Source organism: Silurus meridionalis, chromosome 6 (assembly GCF_014805685.1).
Source record: "Silurus meridionalis isolate SWU-2019-XX chromosome 6, ASM1480568v1, whole genome shotgun sequence".
Taxonomy (NCBI): domain Eukaryota; kingdom Metazoa; phylum Chordata; class Actinopteri; order Siluriformes; family Siluridae; genus Silurus; species Silurus meridionalis.
This window is the reverse complement of record NC_060889.1, coordinates 20,239,555-20,261,284: the sequence shown is the minus strand read 5'-3', so window position 1 is coordinate 20,261,284 and position 21,730 is coordinate 20,239,555. Positions and strand designations below refer to the sequence as shown.

At 37.3% G+C, this 21,730-nt stretch overlaps 2 protein-coding genes across 5 annotated transcripts; one reads left to right on the top strand and one right to left on the bottom strand.

The window, feature by feature from the left end:
• The first annotated feature begins 829 nt into the window (after positions 1 to 829).
• On the top strand, positions 830 to 15,957 carry epoa (erythropoietin a). Of its 3 annotated transcripts, none has more exons than XM_046852527.1 (5): positions 830 to 958; positions 9,915 to 10,045; positions 13,610 to 13,696; positions 13,801 to 13,965; positions 14,587 to 15,957. In XM_046852527.1, exons 1-5 carry the CDS (start codon positions 907 to 909, stop codon positions 14,731 to 14,733), a joined length of 582 nt encoding a protein of 193 aa, XP_046708483.1. In that variant the 5' UTR covers positions 830 to 906; the 3' UTR covers positions 14,734 to 15,957. The 3 variants fall into 3 exon arrangements, with proteins under 3 accessions (XP_046708483.1, XP_046708485.1, XP_046708484.1); XM_046852529.1 differs by lacking the exon at positions 830 to 958 and adding an exon at positions 5,960 to 6,685; XM_046852528.1 differs by lacking the exon at positions 830 to 958 and adding an exon at positions 6,733 to 7,074.
• Positions 15,958 to 16,995: 1,038 nt separating this feature from the next.
• Positions 16,996 to 19,922, bottom strand: pop7 (POP7 homolog, ribonuclease P/MRP subunit). 2 transcript variants are annotated; one of them, XM_046852530.1, is made up of 3 exons: positions 19,893 to 19,922; positions 19,281 to 19,365; positions 16,996 to 17,909 (listed from the first exon to the last, which is right to left on the bottom strand). In XM_046852530.1, the coding sequence occupies exons 1-3, from the start codon at positions 19,905 to 19,907 to the stop codon at positions 17,431 to 17,433; spliced, it is 579 nt and encodes a 192-aa protein (XP_046708486.1). In that variant the 5' UTR covers positions 19,908 to 19,922; the 3' UTR covers positions 16,996 to 17,430. The 2 variants fall into 2 exon arrangements, with proteins under 2 accessions (XP_046708486.1, XP_046708487.1); XM_046852531.1 differs by lacking the exons at positions 19,281 to 19,365; positions 19,893 to 19,922 and adding an exon at positions 19,144 to 19,267.
• Positions 19,923 to 21,730: the final 1,808 nt, after the last annotated feature.

Below are 21,730 nucleotides of genomic sequence, written 5' to 3'. Positions count from 1 at the left end.
AGTCACATTTTAGCAAAAGAGATAAAAGAGACACTTTTAAAATCGGTCTAAAATGGTTGTACATGCTAGATTATCTTCTCTTCTAAACCTATAAAGATTTTTTCATCTAGCACTTACATTCTTTTTTTTTTCACAGCAGTTATTTTTGAATCTATTACATCATTAAGATGTCTTTTAATTTTAGTTGTACTTTTAGTTACTTTCTATGTTTGCTGTAATGATAAACATGCATTACAAAGTGGTGTTTTTAAGTCACCCAGCAAAGTCGGCTTTATGATTCATATTAAATAGAAACCATATACACACTTATTATAAATGTATTCCAATCTGGCATGAGATCAGGTCAAATTAAGTTATGTAACAGAGCTATTTACAATCATCTAATGGTGATGCTTTTATATTGCAATTAAAAATTAAAAACATGATTTTTTTTTTTGTTCAGTTGGTAGGTAGATATAATTTTCTATATAAACCTGTATATGTACACCCAACACTAAAACAATTATTGGTTAGTTTGCTCATTGTTTGGTGTGTAGATACACAAATCATTGTGTATAAACCTTGGTTATAGATTTTATCAATATGTATTTAAAATGAATGAATGAATGCATGAATCAGTATGAGGAAATGAAACATTTAAAAAAAGCCATGAACCAGCTATCTGAAGGCTGGAAGTGTACTGCAAACATCAGTAAGTGGTAAACAGACTACAGGCATAACAATAGGTAGCACTAAACAAAGCACAATCGGAGATATGACACCTCTGTTCCAGAAGTTTAGCGATGAAGTCGAGGGGTGGAGGGAAAAAGCACAACTTGGAGTGAGCTTGATGAGGGAAAGCGCTGCAAACAGAATGGAGCTGCCTGAAACACCCAAATGGCTTGAAACATTCAAAGGTGTATAGCTATGGATGTAACTGGACACAAGGAGAGGTCCAAAACTGTAAAGAGATCTGCTGGTGAGTACTGAAGGCACATATTTTGATTGCTGCTTTTTGGAGACAAGAGATAAAGTGCAGCCATTTTCTGTTTATTAATACATTAACTTGTGTTATCATCTACAAGTTGTTCAGGATATATTTCCTTTCATAAATTCTCTCAAGTTCTCTTTTTTATACATGCTGACCTACATAAATTACATAATGACTTCTCTGTGTCAACCAGTCTGGGTTGTTTGCTTATTATAGTAGTATGGCACTGACCTAGTGACATTATTCTCTGCCACTTGCCAGTGAATTCCTTTGCAATAGTTTCTAAGCACGTTAAATACACATGCTGAAATACATTGGATATTATTATATTGAAATATTTGTGCTGTATTTAGTGTTTTTTGGTGCTGATTTGGTGGTTTATGTTGTTTTTTCCATTGTTCTATGAGAAGGTAGAGGTGCTTGCTCTGACCTTACAATGGGACAATGCTTTAGCAGTTACAGCTACTATTTTGTAGCAGTCGCTATGCAGTGTAAAAAATACTGGTCACATTTAGCTATTAAGCAAATGTAGCTTAGTTCAATTACATGGTTGCACTGCATTTTGGCAAAGACTTGATTTGGCTTAGTTAGCAATCTACAAGATTACTAGCATAATAGCATTGACAGTACTAGCATGAATTCTGAAGCTTTGAAGCTTTATTGGTTTGGGTAGAGTGTACAGAGGTGAAGGAGCTGGACAAAAGGGCTAAAGTGTCACTGCACTAATCTCTTGAAAGACAATTATTACACTGCCAGCACTATCAGCAGCTTTTTGGGTAAAGTAGGAAACTGCTGAAGGTAGAAAAAAAGATCAAGATAAATATTTCAGAATTTGATTCTAAAATAAATCTTGAATGTCAATGAAGAGCATTGAAATTCTAAAGGTTATGTTTTTCCAGATGGATTTTTTCTTCAATAATGTAGTTTTGTCCACACTGTCAGTGGAATTTTTGAAGGTTTTGTCTGTGAACCAGATTTTGCATTATTCTGCATATAATTTTTTTTTTAAGAAGCACATTAAAGTTCACATTATGCAATGTATTTAGTGTATTGCAAAGTAATGAAATATCTACATTCAAACACTGAATTGTAATGACATGCAATATTAATAGTGCATTAATGAATAGTTTACATTTACTATGTAAACTTTTAGACTTCGCATTTTCAGATATGTTTGCTGTAAGTTTTTTCTGCACATTATTCGAATACTCACTTCCGATCATGCGCTTAAAAGGTAGCAGGATATGCTGTTGAGTTCTACAAACTTTGACCTATGGTTTGCTCACAGGCCAAAGAAAAGTACACTCCATTCTCCAAACATACTCATGTGCTTAATGCCTACCTGTGTCCCCCTGTGTTGCCCTGTTTGCACAAGGAACGTGACCTAGTAGTTTAATGGGAATTATCAAAATGGTGAAAAGGGGGTTTCACAATTTGAACTAAATGTCCAATTCATCATAAGGCAGTAAAATACAAAAATTTGCAAAACTGATTGAAAAGTTATCAGTTTCATTCTAGCCGATGTAATATTTTTTTTACTATTTATAGAGAGAGTTATTTAGTGTATGATAAGATTTATGGGGAGTATATTTAGTAACACTGGCAAATGGAGTGCTTCCGTTGCTAGTGTTGACTCAGGAACTTCACTTTCACCTCGCTACAATGGTGATGTTAACCTTTAATACGAATGTTGATACACCCATATTAGAGCGACAAATCATGTAGTATTTATGTTTGTTCCTGCTGCTGCCAAGAGCAAGAGACAAGGCTAAAAATATCTCTGAGTGTTTCTATGTTTAAAAAAAGAAAAAGAAAGTAAGTCAATGAAGTCTGTAAGGAGTAAGTGACAGTTTTCAGTGTAAGGGTTTTGCCTGTATGAGTGGCCTTTCAAATGTCTCTTTGGCCTAGTAACCCAACTAAACACATACTGCACATCCTAAAACTCTTAGCATTGCATCCTTTATCGAGAGACACATTTTATTGGGATACAACAATAAGGGGACACTCCTGCACCCATGTGTAATCTCTATTGTCTGAGAAATATTATGAGAAAGGTTCCTTTAATCTTTGGTCTCACTAATCTTTTAGTATTATGAGTGTTCTCTCAGGGTTTTTAGTATGCATTTGTTTTTTTATATATGATTATTTATTGACTAGCTTATGAGAAGGTAGGTTAAATATAAAAAACACTCATTACAGTTTGATAAGAACGGTTTGATTTAAAATTAGGTTCTTGTGTTTTAGGTACCAGTGATATAATATATCTCACTTATAAGTGTATATGTATGATTTGGCTAGGTATTACAGAGTGAATCAGTCAAAACGGAGATTTTAATAGTGAGCTTTGTATAGGAGTAAAAAAAAAAAACTAAGTGTGAAAAAACAGGTTTCAGTGGTAATTACCCTTTCTGGATATCTCTGATTTAGAAACAATAACTTCCGTTCAGGCCACCATAGTGACTCCTATCTCCTTGTCCCCCATTCTTTTATATGGATTTCCTGCCGTGGTCGCACCAGTGGACATACAACAGAGGTCAATTTGGCTGTTTTCCCATTCAAGAGACAAGACAGGATGAATAGCCATACACTGTTTACTAGGCAAACGTTCCTCACATTCTCTCTTGAGCACTCTGTGGCTTTAAATCAGTGACTCCTTGCTGTGTTTGTTTATTATCAGAAAGGGCTGGGGGTGGCCTTGGGTTTAACTCCCACACATGCCCCCTTTCTTTTCTAATCGTAGTGATTTCAGTGACAGCGTGCAAGCTGTGGAGTCATCGTGCCGGGACGCCCCATCCCCCTTCACTCCCCCCTGCCTTAGACACATGTTTTACAGCACGTACCTTGTGGCTCTCAGTTTGGCTCAGACATAATCCAACTGGAGTTTGATCAAAAGGACAACAAGCCACAGTAGGATACACAGGGAATCATGCTAAGGTGAGTGACTATAGACAACTTCCTGTCTAAAAAAAGAAAGTTAAAAACAAAACAAAATCGTAAACATCAAAACAAAATAATTTCCCATTATCATCACTGCCTTCCTTCTGGAGGAATTTCCATGATGAAATGAGGAGATTTATCCACAGAGAGGCCTCAGTGAAGCTTTTATGGCCATCTTCCACTGAAATGCTAATGTACAAATATAAAAGGTTTTTGTTACATTTAAATGAAATCTTATGATATTCAATTATGTGCTGAACTACAAATGGAAATCTATAAAAGGGAGAGTGAAAGTTGTCCATTGTGCTTCAACATTGTGTTCTGTCCTCTTTCTGACCTCTTTTTTTTTTTTTCGTAAAACATTTCCTCCTTGATTGCAAAACGTTTAATTGGCCCCTTGTGCACAATTGTAGGCTCACCTATTACTTGGCCTACTGAAAATTAACCAGACTTATTCTTTGTCAGGAAAAATAGTAATCAGCGATAGATTTATGTCCGTAATCTAAATAATCTGTTTATATAATGTTTCTGCATGCCCTCACACCTGCTCCCTTTTGGCTCATCATTTCTGATAAAAAAAATTATGGGTGTTTTCTCATGTCTCAGTTTGTATTTTGTATGCAAAATAAAATTCCATTAAATCCAAATTAAATGTCTATCTGTTTGCCAAGCATTACATGTATTCCTGCTATCCAATGTAACTAGTGCTGAATCCTGAAATGATGCTTCTGCGTTGGTCATGCCTCAGACCCACTTCTGAGTCAGCTGCAGATACCATGATCATCTCCAAGTTCCTGTCAAGTTACAATTTCAGGAAGGTGTCTCTTTCTTAATTTCACTTACACTACTGTTCTCTGTAATTTTTTAACTTGACTACTTCTACAGTAATTCTACTATCCAGTTTTAACCACAAAAGATGTCATCCTTCTAATGATAGGAATTAAACGTCAGACATAATTTCTGCCTCGGATGCATTTAAGGGTAAGGGTGGACATAGTTGTGCATAAATGTCAGTATTTCATAGTTTATATTTTACATTTTGTTCAATCTACTTTGCCATTATTTTCTGTTTGTCTCCATTTAATCAGTGAACACCATGTTAACTTGAATTTTATACAATTTGTAAGCCATTATACCCTTTGTAATGACATCAGTAGCCAGTGTCAACCCCTTAGCTCTTTCTGCGGCAAAATGATCAAGCAACAGTGCCTGTTGTTGTGTTTATTTTAATTGTGCTCATTTTGCCACATCATACCATCATAAATAGTACATTTCCTATAGGATAATAATAGTTTAATATTAGTTAAGTATGTACATGCTAAATACATATCATTTGATCATTATAACTATAAATATAAATTAATTAGAAACTGAGGTTAAAGTAGAAAGGATTGTCATGCTGTAATCTTGCATTGCACTGCATGAACTCTGCGGACTGACAGTTGAGGACTATAGAGCTCTAAAGCTTATAGACATTCCAGGCAACACTATATAGTGGAAGCATTCTAACTAAAATCCACGTGCATACACAGATCATTCTTTTCAATTTTTACAGAACCCAGAATGGAAACGGCAGCAATTTCTTATTGGGGCAGGAAACATTACACATTTAGTCCATAGTACCTTATTTTATAAGTATGAAAGCCATTGGACCAACATTTGCTTTAGTAGGATATGTCACTATTACTTTTGTCCTGCATCACCAAGATCTAAGATCTAAGCTCACTGAAATCTAAGATCTGAACTGCTTCCAGTTTCCTATCAAATTAGAGAAAAAATAAATTATTACTCAGCAAGAAAACATGAAACATTTGTATGGTATAATATTACATTCACTGTAAGTGAATTTTACTCTCTTTCTCCAATTTGATTGTGCTTTTTCCAAGATCTCTCTGTTTTTGATAGACTGACAAGAGCTGGGAACCAGACATTTTTGTGTCTGAGATTTGAATGTGATGTTTGTTTTTACTGATGCAAATTCTACACTGACAAAATTACTAAACACGATTGGAACACGTTTTTTTGTGTGTATTTTAATAACAGTATGACAATGATTTATTCAAATTCGTTTCCTGCTTAGCATGCTATAAATATTTCCATTTCTTTATTCTGAAGACACGTCTGCTCGTTTGTATCTCCTTTAGGACACCAGCCCTGTCTTTACAGCTCATTATGCTCACAGTAATGGGGATCTCTCTCTTCCTCTCTCTTCCTCTCTCTCCTCTACGTGTAAAACTGCTCTCTGAGCTGCAGTCCGATTCGCAGAAGTAGTGAGGAGCTCTGCACTGCATCCATCAGCACTGTTTATCCGTCTCATCCGATCTGTCGGGTTTGAGCGTCGACAATATCGTGCGAGATCAATGCTGTGATTATTGCTATTAGGCCTATTTGTTTGCAGTGTCACCTCCACATGGAAGTCAGCCAAGAGGAAAATACATAATCAGAGGATGAGCCGGTCAGAGAGGAAACATTTCTTAGGATTATTTAGGCTACCTCTTTGGACTGCTGCGTAAAAATACACGCTATGTGACAACAATGAAAGAAAAACAGCCTTTCCGAACAGGAAGTAGGCAAGTTCAGAAAAGCTTTCCAACCAATTGCATGGTCAAAGCGAGATATAAAAAAAAAGGCAAACGGATGCCACGGCATAAGTGCGAACTCAATGACAGCTCGGTTACAAAGTGCTTCACGTGCAATTAATGGCCAATAGGCGGGACTGCGAGCAATGCGACGAGGATCCTGCAAGGGATTATGCGAATTCTTAGATGGAGATGCCCAGTGAGTAAACCCAAACCACCTGTGTGCTTTTTTTTTTTTTTTATGCACGTGGCTGTCTATCTGTGAGTGTCTTTATCAGTAGCTGGAGGTGAAGGTCAGTGCGCTGGCTGCATGTGGAGTGATGAAGCAGATCAGATCAGCACTTCAGCACGCGCTCTCTCTCTCTCTCTCTCTCTCTCTCAGACGCCACACACACACTCACTCACTCACTCACCTTCTCTCTCACTCACACACACACACACTCTCTCTCTTTCTCTCTCAGAGCTTGTAGTTTCAGTGGACACTTTTTTTTTCCTAAGTAGTCCCCATAAGCTGTTTGGAGACCGGGTTTGTTTTTCATCATGAGCTTGAAAAATGCTGGGATGCTTTGCGAATGGTTTACTGCTCAGGTAAGGTTCCTCTCCTGCAAGATCTTCAAGAGGTCTCAGGTCGACCTCGACTCGATCTCACCAGAAGATAAGAATAGTGATATTGTTCATTTTGATCTTTTCTTAACTTATATTATGCATTTTGGAAATTAATTTTGATAGTTCTTTTTCCTTAAGATCTATTCTGGTTTCCTTTTAACCCCTTTGACCGTATGCAGTTCTCACAGATGACTTTATTAGGCTTTAGACAAGGTCAAACCTAAGCAGTTCTTTCAGTTGTTTTGCAACTAATATTACCTGGGAATTTGGATGAAAAAAAGGAGCATGTGTAGCCTGCTTGTGGCTTCCAAGCAACCTTTAGCTTCCTCCTTGTCTATGTAAAAAGGGCAAATCTCTAATTCATTCATTCACTCATTCATTCATTCATGCAGATTCCTAGCATTATTATAGTCTTGGAAATGGTTGTTTCTCATTTCTGTTTGAATTTCTTCTAAAGCGTATAATCGCTACCTGTGGTATTTGAAATACTGTTGCGATGGAATTAATCATTTAAAGTAGTACCATTTTGCTTTTACAAAACACTTGATGTGAGAAAAAGTAGTAAAAGTTAAAGCCAAAGCACAGCAGAACCTGAGTTCACAGTCTGAATTTCACAAGCATGGTCTTTAAACGTGATTTACTGTTGGATAGGATTGCTGAATCATTAAAAATTGTGCATACTGAGTTAAACTGTGATTGTGCAGAAACTGAGTCAGGGGCATTTTTTTTCTTGACAAGGCATGACAAGGCATCCTTCTTCCATTAACAGTCTCTAGCAAATAGTTCTTTTTTTTTGTTTGTTTTTATAGAATCTTTAAAAGGTACCTATGGAGTATAGGGGGTTATCCTTCATGCCTTTTCTTGCTTACTCATACAATTAACTGTCACTGATTGAACAGAAAGAAAATAAGAGAAGCTGTAGTCAAATTTTTTATTGTTAAGTCATTAGACCAGCTAACCATGTGCACAGGGTCTGCAAGAGTTTCAATTTGGGACCAGAGCCAATGTTAAAGGTAACGGACTCTGTGCCAGCTCTGAATGTCAGCATAGTGTGAAGTTTCTGAATAGGAGGTGAGAAGTCTGGATCACTGACAAAGCTTATGCCTGGTGAGCTAAAGGTCTAGGACACTTGTTAGAGTTGCATTTATTAGGATTTAAGTGACAAATGTTAAGCAAGGGAAAGAATTACATCACACAATCAGCAATGTGAGAAGTTTTTAAATATATAACAACCTATTCAGGAATTATGACCATAGAGATATGGGAACCTTGTATTTTCTGAGTAATTTCTCAGTTATGACTAAAGATATGTGTATTCTTATTTAACATAATTGTGAATAGGTTTTGACTTTGTTTCAGATTTAATTAGAAATGTCTATTCCTTTTTTTTTTGTTCTGCTAAAATAAATTATTCTTTCTATAACATAGTAGAAACAACAAGTCCAGGTTAAATCCTTTACTTCAAATTCATTTAATTAATTTAAATAATCTATTATATTTTATTTTAATGTCATACTTCATTCAAATGTCAATATCATATTTGTTGTCAGACACATAATATCAGTTGTTTTTGTTGTAGTAGAATTGCTATTATATTGATATATTATATATCTGACTTTTTTGCTGATGAACTCAGATACACCCTAGCCAGCACATCTTCTGATCAGTAACGCTTGTTATCATAAGGGTGTCAGTTGCTGCTGAAAGAGCACATTCATAATGCTACTACAGGGAAAACTGTTCCTGTGACTCGGCTGAAAACTTGATGATAAATGACGAAGGTACAGCATAGCTTAATAATAAAAAGTCCCCAAGATTTCTTTTGCCATTACATATTTTCCATTCTCACATGATGATGTGTTGACATTTTATGGATGTCGAAACCTTTATTTTTCAGTTTGATTTGTTGTGTATTGTATAAACTTTCTTTCGGCTTCTCCCGTTAGGGGTCGCCACAGCGGATCCTCCGCACGTTTGCTTTGGCACGTTTTTACGCTGGATGCCCTTCCTAACGCAACCCTCCCCAATTTATTCGGGCTTGGGACCGGCACTGAGAGTGGCTGGGGATGGTTCCCTGACCGGGAATCGAACCCGGGTCGCAGCGGGGGGAGCGCTGCGGACCGGGAATCGAACCCGGGTCGCAGCGGGGGGAGCGCTGCGTCTTAACCACTAGACCACCAGGGGACCTTTGTTGTGTATTGTATAAATATTAATATTATTACAGTCTAATTCTGATAATAATAACTTGGGATTACAGAGGTTATTTTACAGGTGTTGACCAAGTCAATTCAAGTTGAGCCTCATTTTACATTGTTTACATTGAATTCCATGGACATGCCCATGATTAAAATCTGCGTAATGAGGCTGTGGATGAGACTGACAGTTTTAAATAAAACAATTGAGAATTGTTATATCTAGGTGCAGTACATCAACAGGTTATTGACGTTACATATATATTGAAGAAATATATACAGAAATTGACAGTGTTTGTAGATTTGGTTGCTATTATCTAGTAATATAAGTGAATTTTCAATTTTCTTGTATGAAAACGTTTTTGAAATTCTAGTAGGTGTCATCAATGCTGCACTATCACCCCCTCTTGTGGTTATTTCGATTTAGTTAAAATTTTCCTTTCATTTACTGTCTGATTTGTTTTGCAATGTTGTGCTTTTAGTCCTGGACCACTGCTGTGTGTGGTAGTGTGTATTCAAATGTAAATAGTGATTTACCTTGTCATTTTCTCATTCACCATCTTAAAATCATTAGCCTCTTTTTCTGAGCCTAATTTTTTTCGACTAAGTGCAGTGTTTTGTGTGCTGTAGGATTCTTTGCCTTGCTGCTGATCTTCCTGGAGTGGATTCGGCCTGGCCTGCCCTCCCCTTTGCGGCCCATCTGTGATATGCGTGTTCTCAACCACTTCATTGAGGAGGCGCGTGATGCCGAGGCTGCTATGGTAAGACACGTACGCTTCCCGCCAATTTGATCGAAATGTTTGTCTGGGTTTATTACATTAAGGGGAAAGGTTAAAGAGTAATGAGATTTTACCAGTGACGTACTATGCCTCACTAATCACACACTACAACGTCAGTGTCACTATTACAGTAATATTCAATTCAATTAAGTTTTATGTGTATAGCACTTTTAACAATGGTAATTGTCTCAAAGATGCCTTGAAGAAATAAATAGATTATGAATATACAGCTCAGTATCATAATTTAGTCTCTACAATTTTTTCCTAATAAGCGAACCATTGGCAAGGAAAAACTCCCTGAGGTGATATGAGGTCTGGGTGACACAGAATGTCCATTCATTATAGTTCCATCATTGTTGATGTTATCAACTGTCCACTGATGGAGACTTGAGTGGTAAACTGTTCAGGGCATATAGCCCTAAGCCATTTTAGCAGACTGTTTATATTAATTACAGTCCAAAAAAAACCTTTATTGTTTTCAGTTGAGTTGTATTGTTTTGGCTGTTCATGTGGAATCATCATCAGTTTGTTTCCATTTAAAAAGAACTACATCCAGATTTAGGGCATCAGGATGAATCAGGCAGGTCTGGAAGAAATGGACAAGAAGACTATGTTTATCTCTGCAAAGATGAGAGAGGAGAGAGAGAGAGAGAGAGAGAGAGAGAGAGAGAGAGAGAGCAACAGACAGAGCAAGACATAAGAAGATAAGATAAGAGATAGAAGTTACACTATCAAACAATCAAATTGCACTAGATAATATTCAAATTGGTGTTATTGCACAGTTGTTATTGCACAAACATTTAAGTTATTGTTATTGCACAGTTTGAAACAGTATTAACAGAGTGCAATATAGTGACTGGTTCACTGGGAGCCACTCTGATTGTGAAGTCTAATAGCAGCAGGGAGCAAAGACTTTCAGTATCGCTACTTCAGACACTTAGGATGTAACAGTCTGTTACTGAAGGAGCTGCTCGGAGATAAAAATAGTTTCATACAAGGGGTGAGAGTTCTCCAGCAATGATGATAGCTTAGACACCATCCTCCTTTTCCCCACCTCCTGTACAGTGTGCAGGGGCATCCCAAGGACTAAGCTGGCCTTCCTGATCTACTTTAAAATTATTTTTTATTACAAAACATTGCCAAAAATATTAATTTGCTAATAGATATTTAAAAATATATTTACATAAATATATTTTCTATAAATACTTTTTTGCCCATTTTTTGTATATTTTCGAATATATTATTATAATACTATCCATGGCGACTTACAACTAAGCAGGGGAAAGTGAAGGGCCTTGTTTATTCATATATATATGAATAATAATAATAATTATTATTATTATTATTTATTTATTTTATTGGATACTTTGATTTGATTTTCGAAAGTCCAAAAGAACTTAGTCTCCTCAGCAGATAGAGTCTGCTCTGCCCATTCTCTCAATGTCCGTTCCCTGAATGTTCACTGGTGACAATGAAGATTGTTTGTGCCTGCGGAAACCCACCATCAGTTCTTTGGTTTTCCCTGCATTTATCTGGAGGCAGCTCCATTGGCTCTGTACTTTCTGTCATCGTCATCCGTGATTAGGCCGGCGATGGCAGAGTCATCAAAGAACTTCTGCAGGTGACAAGTTGTTGAGCTGAACATGAAGTCTGCGGTATAGACAGTGAAGAGAAACGGACCATTCCCTGCGGGTCTCCGGTGTTGCAGACAACCATGTCAGACTCACAGTCACGAGTCCACACATAATGTGGTCGGTTTGTGAGGTAATGCAGTATTCAGGTAGATAGATGATGGTCCACTCCCATATACACCAACTTTTTCCTCAGAAACGCAGGTTGGATGGTGTTAAAAGCACTGCTTCACAGGCTGCCACTCGGGTGGTGCCATCCAAAGAATCACAGATTATTAAGTGCCCTTTTTTACATAATATTTAAGGATACTGTGAAGTGTGATTAAAGTGCAAGTAGGGACTCCAGCAAGAAGTAGTATAATTGCATAACTAAAAGGAAGAGCCAGAAGGTAAGACAGACTTGAAAGATCTCTGGGATATAAGATGACCCATCAAAAAACTTGTAAGAGTGGCAGGTCCACAGCTTCTAAACATTCCTGGTTCACAAAAGCACACTATAAAGATAATCCTTTCGGATCTGCTCCTTTACATAAGAAAAACCTCCTCACAAATATTTGGGCTAATCAAATATCTGGCCAGTGGTGATACAGCGTTATCTCGACCTCGGTTAACTCGCCAACCCTATTAAGTCGACGTTTTTGAAGTGAAACCGCAGTCTTAGCATTTTCTCATCGGTTATGTCGATTCTTTTATGTCGCCGAACCCTAATATCTCGAGTACAAGGGGGGCCAAATTTGCCACTTAACGTCGGTTATCTCGATTCCCATGACCAATCGCTGGCTTTTAAAAATGTTAATTATCGATGCCACTTCACCATCTCACTACTGAATTTTCGTGTATATAAGACGCATCTTATACAAAGTTTTCCGCACCCCTCACCCAGGGTGCGTCTTATATTAGAGATCAGCCTGGAATGACGTGAAGAAGGAAACAATCTCAAACTGCTGGATGCACTGCGTCATTCAGGATATTTCCGATGATGAGTTTCAGGCACAGTGCCGTACAGCCGCAGAACAACTCGCGGAAGTGGCGGATAAATCAAGCCTTGCAGATGCTATCTTGGAAGAGGAGGCACAGGAGTGTAGGGTACTTTCAGAGCAGTGTGTCAGAGTGAAATGACTCGCGAATTTAATTTTGACACTGGTTAGCTTTTTGTAAAAACTACACCCCGCACGTTTTTTTGTGATTTTGTGAGCGATCTTTGTGTTTGCAATGTTGGAGAATATAATAAAGGTTTGTTTTGAGAATCGACGGTGGTTTGTATAGTATACTGGTAAATCTCTGCTGTTAGTTGCTGCACATATGCCTTTTGTTGTTAGCAAACATGTATGTACATTTTTATAGCATGCCTTCATCAAACAAATCACGGCAACGCTGTTGTGTAAAAAAACCTCCAAAAACACGTGCATGTACATTCTCATTTAATAACGCACATCATGTACATAAAGAAATTTCAAGTACGTTAATATATTGCCGCCATATTGGTTTTCGTTTATCTCGATCATCGGTTACCTCAATGCTTTTTGGCAAATCCCTAGGCCGGCGACATAACCGATTTCCACTGTATACATACAGTATATATATATATATATATATATATATATATATATATATATATATATATATATATATATATATACAGGCCTCAGGCCTCCTCACCTATATCAATACCTGCCTTTCATAACACCCTTGTGGCTGATGAACACAAATATCCATATGCACTCTATAATATTCAGTGGAAATTATCAGGAATTATAAGAGCAAATTGGGACTGAATGTGGAATGAAATGCTTATAACAATACTTATGACAGGTTGAACCAATACTTTTGGCAATAGAATATATAGAGTATCATACAGTATCCTTTTAGATGAGACTGCCTTTGCTAACATTATCACTTTATGTTAATATCCTAGAGGTTTTGTAAAGAGGAATGCAGTGTTGCTGTGCCTCTCACGGTTCCCTTGACCAGTGTGGATTTTGCTGTGTGGGAAAAGAAAAACGTGAGTACTTTCTCGTTTTAAATTAGTTTATAAGCAGCAAAACCTATTTATTATTCAATCATATGTTTAAACTCAGAAAGTAAGTAAATAATGTGTTCTTCCAGATAGAAGAGCAGGCTCAAGAAGTCCAGGCAGGTCTGTGGCTGTTAAACATGGCCATCAGCTCATTAAGTGCATCAATCACCAGCTCTGCGCTCCATTCCCACATAGATGCCACCATCAGAAACATCGCCAGCCTGAAGCAGGTGCTGCGCAGCCTCAGTATACAGGTGAGTCCCGTATTCTTGAGTGATGAGTCAGAGGGGTCATGTGGTGCATTCATTTCAGAGAACATGCATTGAACACAACTGCAGTTTCTGTTTCTGTGCATGCTGATACGTGGAAGAGGGCAGAGAGCTAAAAGCTTGGGTAATAAGAGTCAATCCAGAAATAGACAGAGGCTAAAAAAGTTTGTGTGTGCGTGCATCTGTGTGGGAGAGAGCAAGGACAAGAGTACTGGATCCCACCATATCAACGACTTTGAGATACTGATATGTGTGTTTGTGGAAGACGCACAGATTCACTGAATTCCTGGAAAGGTCAGATTGTATCAGTGTAGTCAGAGAATGCTGGGAGAAAGCCCAGCTCTTCAGTCATTCATCTACTAAAACAAACATCAGCTCAACCTATTCTTTTTTCTATGTGTCATGCCAAAGTTGATCACGTATGCAGTTTAATTCGAGGAACATTCCAGTGCAATGATGTTATTTCGGAAAATGCCTATTGCATGATCATATGGTTACATTTACTCTTTATAAACCATTTCATTTGATCAATAAGACTGATTTACTCTTTCTCTAATCTCTTACTTCATCTCTTTCTGTTTCTCATGCTCTGTCATTGTCTCACAGGACTATGTACCTACAGGTGGTGGGACAGAAGAGACATGGAGAGTGTCTTCAGCCTCCGAGCTCTTCCAGGTCCACATCAACTTTCTTCGTGGGAAAGTGTACCTTGTGCTCCGCAATGCACCTGTCTGCCAGCAACAAATCACATGATTGGCACATGTACAGGACAGAACTGGAACCCATTATATTGGAGCAGACTTTATTAGAAGACAGAACATTAGTACTAAACTGTCAGGGGCGTTGTGCTCACCTGCATGGAGCACTTTCTCATCATCAATGAAGAATGGAAGACAATATTTATCTTCTAGAACTCTAGATGGCCTTAGGATTCAGATCTCTTCACTGCTGCCCCGACCAACCCTGCAGACTTTTCTGTCTGTAATGCAAACTGTCACTCCTTTCTCTTAATTTGACTGTTATATCCCAGATGCAACTGCATCAACCCTAATCAGATACCACTTTTAATATTTTTTTTTGTATTTTTGGTGATTTTATGATGCTTAATATTTATATAGATTTCTACTAGCTGGATCGTGGGTTATATTATAAAGCTAAAGTATGAGGAAGCTGCCTGCTTTCTGTCTTAGCCTTTTACACCTCTAAAAATTGACCTGCTGCTTTAAAGACATATTTATCATTCTCAGTAATGCACTGATTTTATATAGATTGTATGATGTGTGAGAGAGAGATAGCCGAGAGTGTGCAAGCGTAAAGGAATGTGAGTAATTTTGGAGTGTGTGTGTGCGTGTGCGTGTGTGTGTGTGTGTGAGAGAGAATGAGAGAAAGAGGGATATCAGTGGACAGACTGTTTACAGGTCACTTCTGGTGAGAGGAAGAGCGACCAAATAGTTACGCTTTTGGGGGAAACTGGGGGGTTATGTGAGGGCTGATGAGGTTTTGTGTTGATTATAAGCGTCTGCACTGGATTCACGTGCAAACGCACAGCACCGCACAGAGAATGGCCAGGAAAAATATTGCGTCACTGCCAGGAAAAATATTGATTGGTTTGCATGAAGAACATCCTGCCTGACTCCTGCTCTGTTCACAGTCTGGTGTAATGGCCTGGGAAACGTTTGGGTAGATGACGTATGTCTGATGTTTCTCTTTGTGTTTCAGGCTTGGATTGGTCATTCTTGTTGGCGTCTGTCTCTTTTTTTTTTTTTCCAAACAATGTTTTTGCTATGGGGATCGTTTTTGATGTTTGTGAATCAGTGTGTGAATGCAAAAAAGGAAGTTTGTAATATCACTTTCCTGTTTGTTACGGTTGTTTGCTTCTTTTACCACTTGTCCTATTCGGTCAATTAAATGCAAAATATTATTCTGAAACGTAGCTGAAGGAAATCAGGGAAATAATACTTGGCCTGCTTGATTGTATTTGTTCATCTAAGTGATCTTATTGAATCTCTTGCTTCCATGAATCCTGTGTAGGCACAATGAGGACACGGCATGACTTAGAGATACAAAACAAGATGCCATCAATAAGACTTTCAAACTTTATGAATGAATATCTTTTAAAATTTATGAAATTTTCCTAATCAGTCAAGTTTAACTTTTGTTCTATACCTAATTAGATTCATTCTAAAGGCTACTTTTTGAATAAAAATAATAATAATAATAAATTGAGATACCCCATGTCAACTATACAGCATACAAAAGTTATCTATGTAGTGTTACAGTAACTCAAAACATTGCATTAATGTTTATTATAATTGTCGAAGATTCCTTAACTATACTAGTTTGACACATATCTCAGGATTGAAACATAATATGGATGAGTTTATAATAAATGAATCAATCCTCCATTAATTTTTTTAACAAGGTCTGTATTCTGCATATTTCACAAAATGATTTCTAATAATGTATAATGGTATAATGTATATGACCATATATCCTTCCAATATAAAATGCTGCATATTAAAATATACAATGTGCCTCAAATGCTCATAGCACATAATAAAAATACAGTGGAAAAGAAAACCAATTATTATTTTAAAAAATCATAGTATATACACACCATAACAACATAAAACAGCTGTAATTTAACTTGAGTAATGGGTTATTTTTAGTGGCAGTGTTAAATATCCCATTAATGTAGATTTATTCATTGCCAGAGACTCAAAGCACTTTTGTACGTCTCTCTGGACAAGGGCATCTGCTAAATGCAGCAAATGTTAATGTAAATGTGAAACATTATGCAAACACTGGGCCAGTATAAAATATAACTTTCTATTACTCTGCCAATGGAGGGCTAAGACAAGTTTTCTGCCTGGTTAATATGATACTTGTTCGTTTTACTAAATAACTATATTGATGGTAACTTTTATTACGGCTTATAAAGTCCTATTAAATTTAATTCCTTTTTTAAAACATAACTATCAAAAGCAATGGATAAAAACAAAGAAACTGTACATGTATATGTAATAGTCCTTTATTTACACAACTATACAACAAATATTTTCAAAAAGAAGATTAATTAAAAAACAAAAAACAAATACACCAGCAATTTGTTTTTCAGGAAATCTGACATGCATAAACACAAACTAATATTTTTCTCTCAAAAACAACTGCACAAAATGTTTACACTCTGACAATTACGGAAACATGATTCACAGACAGCGGTCACAGTTCTTCTTCCTGCAGCTTACATCTCATCCCATCTGCTGACAGTGAACTTGTGGGATTGGACAGTGAACTAAATTCACACAAGGAATATCTTGTGACAGAAATATCACTTTATATTATGCAGTTTCATCTACTACCATCAACTGGATTGTCTCCCTCTTGCTTTTTTTTTCATTGTGGAATGCGAACAGTCTCACTTTTTAAGCCTTGTAGTTGGATGCGTCTTTAAGCATTGGGGTAGAACACTTTGATGTGGATGGCAGAGTTGTTACGTGTGCGTGTTAGTGGCTCCCCGGCTTCATCTGGATCCTCAGGTTCCAGATCATCTATGAGCTCTACAGTGGAGGTGTTGGCAGCAATCTGAAGTGCCCCCTGGCTGAATGCCTGCAACTGCAGAGCAATGTTAATGGCCCGATTGATAGCAAGGCCTAGGCCATGAATGCAGATCTCTCTGTGACCTGCACCTCCATCCAGCAGCTTCTGACACCTGGCCAGCTGGGCCTTGAAGTCAGTCTTCATGTTGATGTACACATCATTGCGCCTCTTTGGTAGCTTCCTGGGGAGCCGCTTGCGGAGGGTGTATTCCACTGGGTCCATCTCTGTTGCTGGCCCCTCAGAGGATGAAAATCCCAAAGACTTCTGTGACATGGAAGTTGAGACCTGACTTCGAGGCTCTGCCATCTTGCAGCTTCTGGGGATTAAAGCTGAAAAAGAAAAAACATCTAATGCAGTTAAAAATTGTGCAAAAAGGTCTTAGAGAAATATCATACTGAATGTCATTAGGTGTAAAAGATTTGTATTGTCCATGTGACAGTATCACATGTGACATTAAGTCATTTTGTAGACAGACAAGTAAGCCGTACATATACGTTATTCTTACTTTAGGTTTATTAACTATTACAATGATTAAGTGGTGTGCAGAAGGGAATAAGTTCTACTATAATTAGTTTGTGATATTTGAGCTTTTTGGCACATTTACAACATTTTCTAAACAAAACATTTCAACTAGCCAAATTTAAATGATGGTCAATGAGGTCAAAGGTATGTGATGAACTAGACAGACAGAGGCTGACTTACACATATACGAACCCCTAATAGATTAAATGACAAAATTCTCAATAACTTGATATATGATATGCGGCAGGGGGAATGGCTGCCTCTCGTTTCTACATTTTATTATCGACAGAAACAAGCCTAAATATCTTTTACACAGATATACAAAATACGTTACTCAGACAATGGAAGGCTCATTGACTTCATTGTGCCTTGGTGGAAATAAAATTTAAATATTTTTTATTTGTATAGCGCTTTTAACAATTGTCCCAAAGCAGATTTTACAGAGATGAATAGGTTATAATATATGAATGTATATGTCAGTGCCTAGAAGTTTATTCCTAATGAGTAAGTCAGTGGTGACAGTGGTTTGAGGAAGAAACCTTGAGAGGAACCAAACTTAGCGTAACGAATGTAAAGGGAATTTCAGCTGAAATCTGCAAATGATGACAATAAAACCGTTCAGAATCACAGAGAAATTGCATAACACAGATCAGGGAGGAAAAGTGTTGTTTAACATTATCATTTGCCTTTTTATTTTTTACTGCCTCATCATTTCAGATCTTTAGACATATTAAAATGCGTGCAAATTAAAATGAGATGGTACTCTATAATTGAACATTTCTAAAAGATTTTTAAAAAGCTTGTGAACTTTTAATGTGAGACAGGAAGCTGTGTTGTCATTTAACTGGAGATGTTTCTATGAACTGACACTGAGCTCAGAGCATGTCGTAATATACACACTAGTGAATTAGATCCAAACAACAATCCGACCCGTTTTTTTACACTGTTTAATCAACAGTCATTGCACAAACTCTGTATTATTTTCCATATGTTTCCAAAGAATGAATGCACATTAAAAGCTTATCGGCTACAGATAATCACCATAATCCAAATCCGCACAGGGTTTTCGTGTACGGATCATATGCATCTTAGTATGTCGATTTATCGCCGGTTTATCGCTACGATAACCAGCTTTCAACAAAAGACCAGAACCAGCATGCTGTTTCTAATAAAGATACCTGTTCTGCTGTTGGGGCCAGTCGCTGCAACTGACTGCGGAAAATCCAGGAAGTACTCGGAATAACACCGGAAGTACACACTTGCCTACGTAAAGATAACGAGATGATGAATAATATACCCAACCTCACACCACCGGTAATGTCGCAGATTATATAAAACAATAGTTTATTCGTAGTATGTTGTAAAGATGAGCGGATCGAAAAATTCTACATAGTTATACATTAAAAACAACCAAAAAATATATAACTTTGAAGCACAAGGCATTCAGCTCTCTACTGCCCCCTACTGTAGTGTAAACAAATAAATTGCTAAGCTTTGTTTATTGTTTAGGAAAACTTGTAAAAACATTAGGATATTCTTGTATCTCCAGGCAATAAAATCCCGCTTTAGGGATTTTTACAACTTGCTTATATATTTCTTTATTTTGTATTCTGTAATGTGTTGTATGTGCACTCAGAAAACAGCAGGGACAGAAAAAAAATTTTCTACTCCAGAGCTTGTCATAATGGCCAAAGTACATTATAAAGATGGTAAAACAGATTGAAATACATCAGAGTGCGTTTAGTATTCAGGCCAGTCCTTTGTTTTAAATGCATTCAATACCTGCTTACCTGTGGCATCAGCATTGACACTTTGTACCTTCTGCGTCTTCCTGACTCAGGAAGTTGAACAAGTTCTCACTTGTAGTTTCTGAACTGTCATATCCAAATACCATGAACTCAGGACAGTTGCACATCCCAATACATAAGCACTTTTCCTGTTTTTACATTATGTAAGATATTGGTGGATTAGAAACCCTTTTGACAAAGCACTGGGTAGGAGTGCCCTAATGGCAGATTTGCCAAAGAATGTTATTTATATGTAGGATATCAGTTTTACAAGTAAATTCTGTGGCATGCCATCAGGCCAAGCAAGGCCTTCTAAACTGTATCAGAAGCACTGACTTACATTTTAATATATTTTTGTTCATGAATATATATATTGAATTATTCCCAATACTCTATTATTTTCATTTCATAGCGTGTCATAGTGCTGCTACAAAGAGTGTCTGTTTACATTGAAGTTTTTATGTAATCAAAATTCAGCCATCATGTCATGTGTGGCCAGGATCAAAGATATCTGCTGCTGTAAGGCCTTGAAAAATGAACAAAGTGGTGCTTGTAGTGTACAGGTCATGCTGCTTGAAGAATGTTGCTTTAATCAATCAGATTTTGAGTTGACGGCATTGAAGCCATCTGGCGGGCGTATGGTAACGTCAACATTTTCACATCCTTTGATTGGATGGTCAGAGAGTGCATTAGTCAATGCTCTCAAACTGCATCAAAAACCCAGGGTCATTTTATGAAGTTAATATTGATGCTTCTGCAACAGTTGATGTATCTGGGCAGCTGTTGCTGCAGTGAAATGAGACTTGTTGATTTGTGTTCTTTTGGTTTCTTGCTTTAGTAATAGCTGTTATTCTGTGTTTTTGTATAATATTAATGCTTTTATTAGCCATGCCATCATAAAGATGGGATTAACCACTGAAGGCCTACATGTAAAATCTACGGCCCACCACTGAGTGCACTTTACCAATTCCATGACCATAGTCCCTTTCTTCCTCATATCATACAACCATCTCAGACTTTTTGTTCTTCCTAGGAAGCAGGATGTAGGTGGGGTCAAGCTTGGTAACAACATCTCTGAAGCCCTCAAACTAAACGGGAGGGGGATTGTTTGTTGGACACAACATCAACATTTCATCTGATTTCTTATGGCTGCTTAATAAATATTAGATTTCACAATTGAGCTAAATGGACACGGTTTGGGATCTATACTTTAAAGGTCTACCTGAGTTTTACATGATCCAGGTATCTTTGTCATACTTGGAAAAAAGTTGTGTTCAGATACCACATTGGCCTACTATATACTGCCTTTGTGCTACGTTTGGTGTGAATAGTATTCATGGTATGCAATTTCAAACATATCTAGTACTACTGGCCTACTTTCTCTTGGTCTTGGGTTTAATTTGACATGGTTCTGTATTTACAAGTCAATCAAATCACACAATGCAAACAAAATGCATCTAAAATGCAACCCTTGAATCCGCATCTGATTTGATGGCGAGAATCATTGTTATGGGACAGTGCAAAAAAAGTTGAGAAAGATTAAATTTGAGACGGAGGCAGTGATTTGGAAGTTTCTGATCCCCTGCTGCTTATGTAGCAGGCAAAGTAATATAATAAAGCAGGAATTTTTAATATGGCGTTTGCCAGATGTTGGAATATAGTATAGGAAACAATGAGTCAATGGGGTATTTGGGAGCCAAGAGTCGGCTCTTGTTGTCGAGCCGAGTCGATTGCCCTGACGCACTACTGCCACCTACTGTCTGCAGTCGAACTATTTAGAAATCATTATTAATGTCGGACCTTCTTTCTTACAGAAATTGCATTTTAATATATTTTCTTTT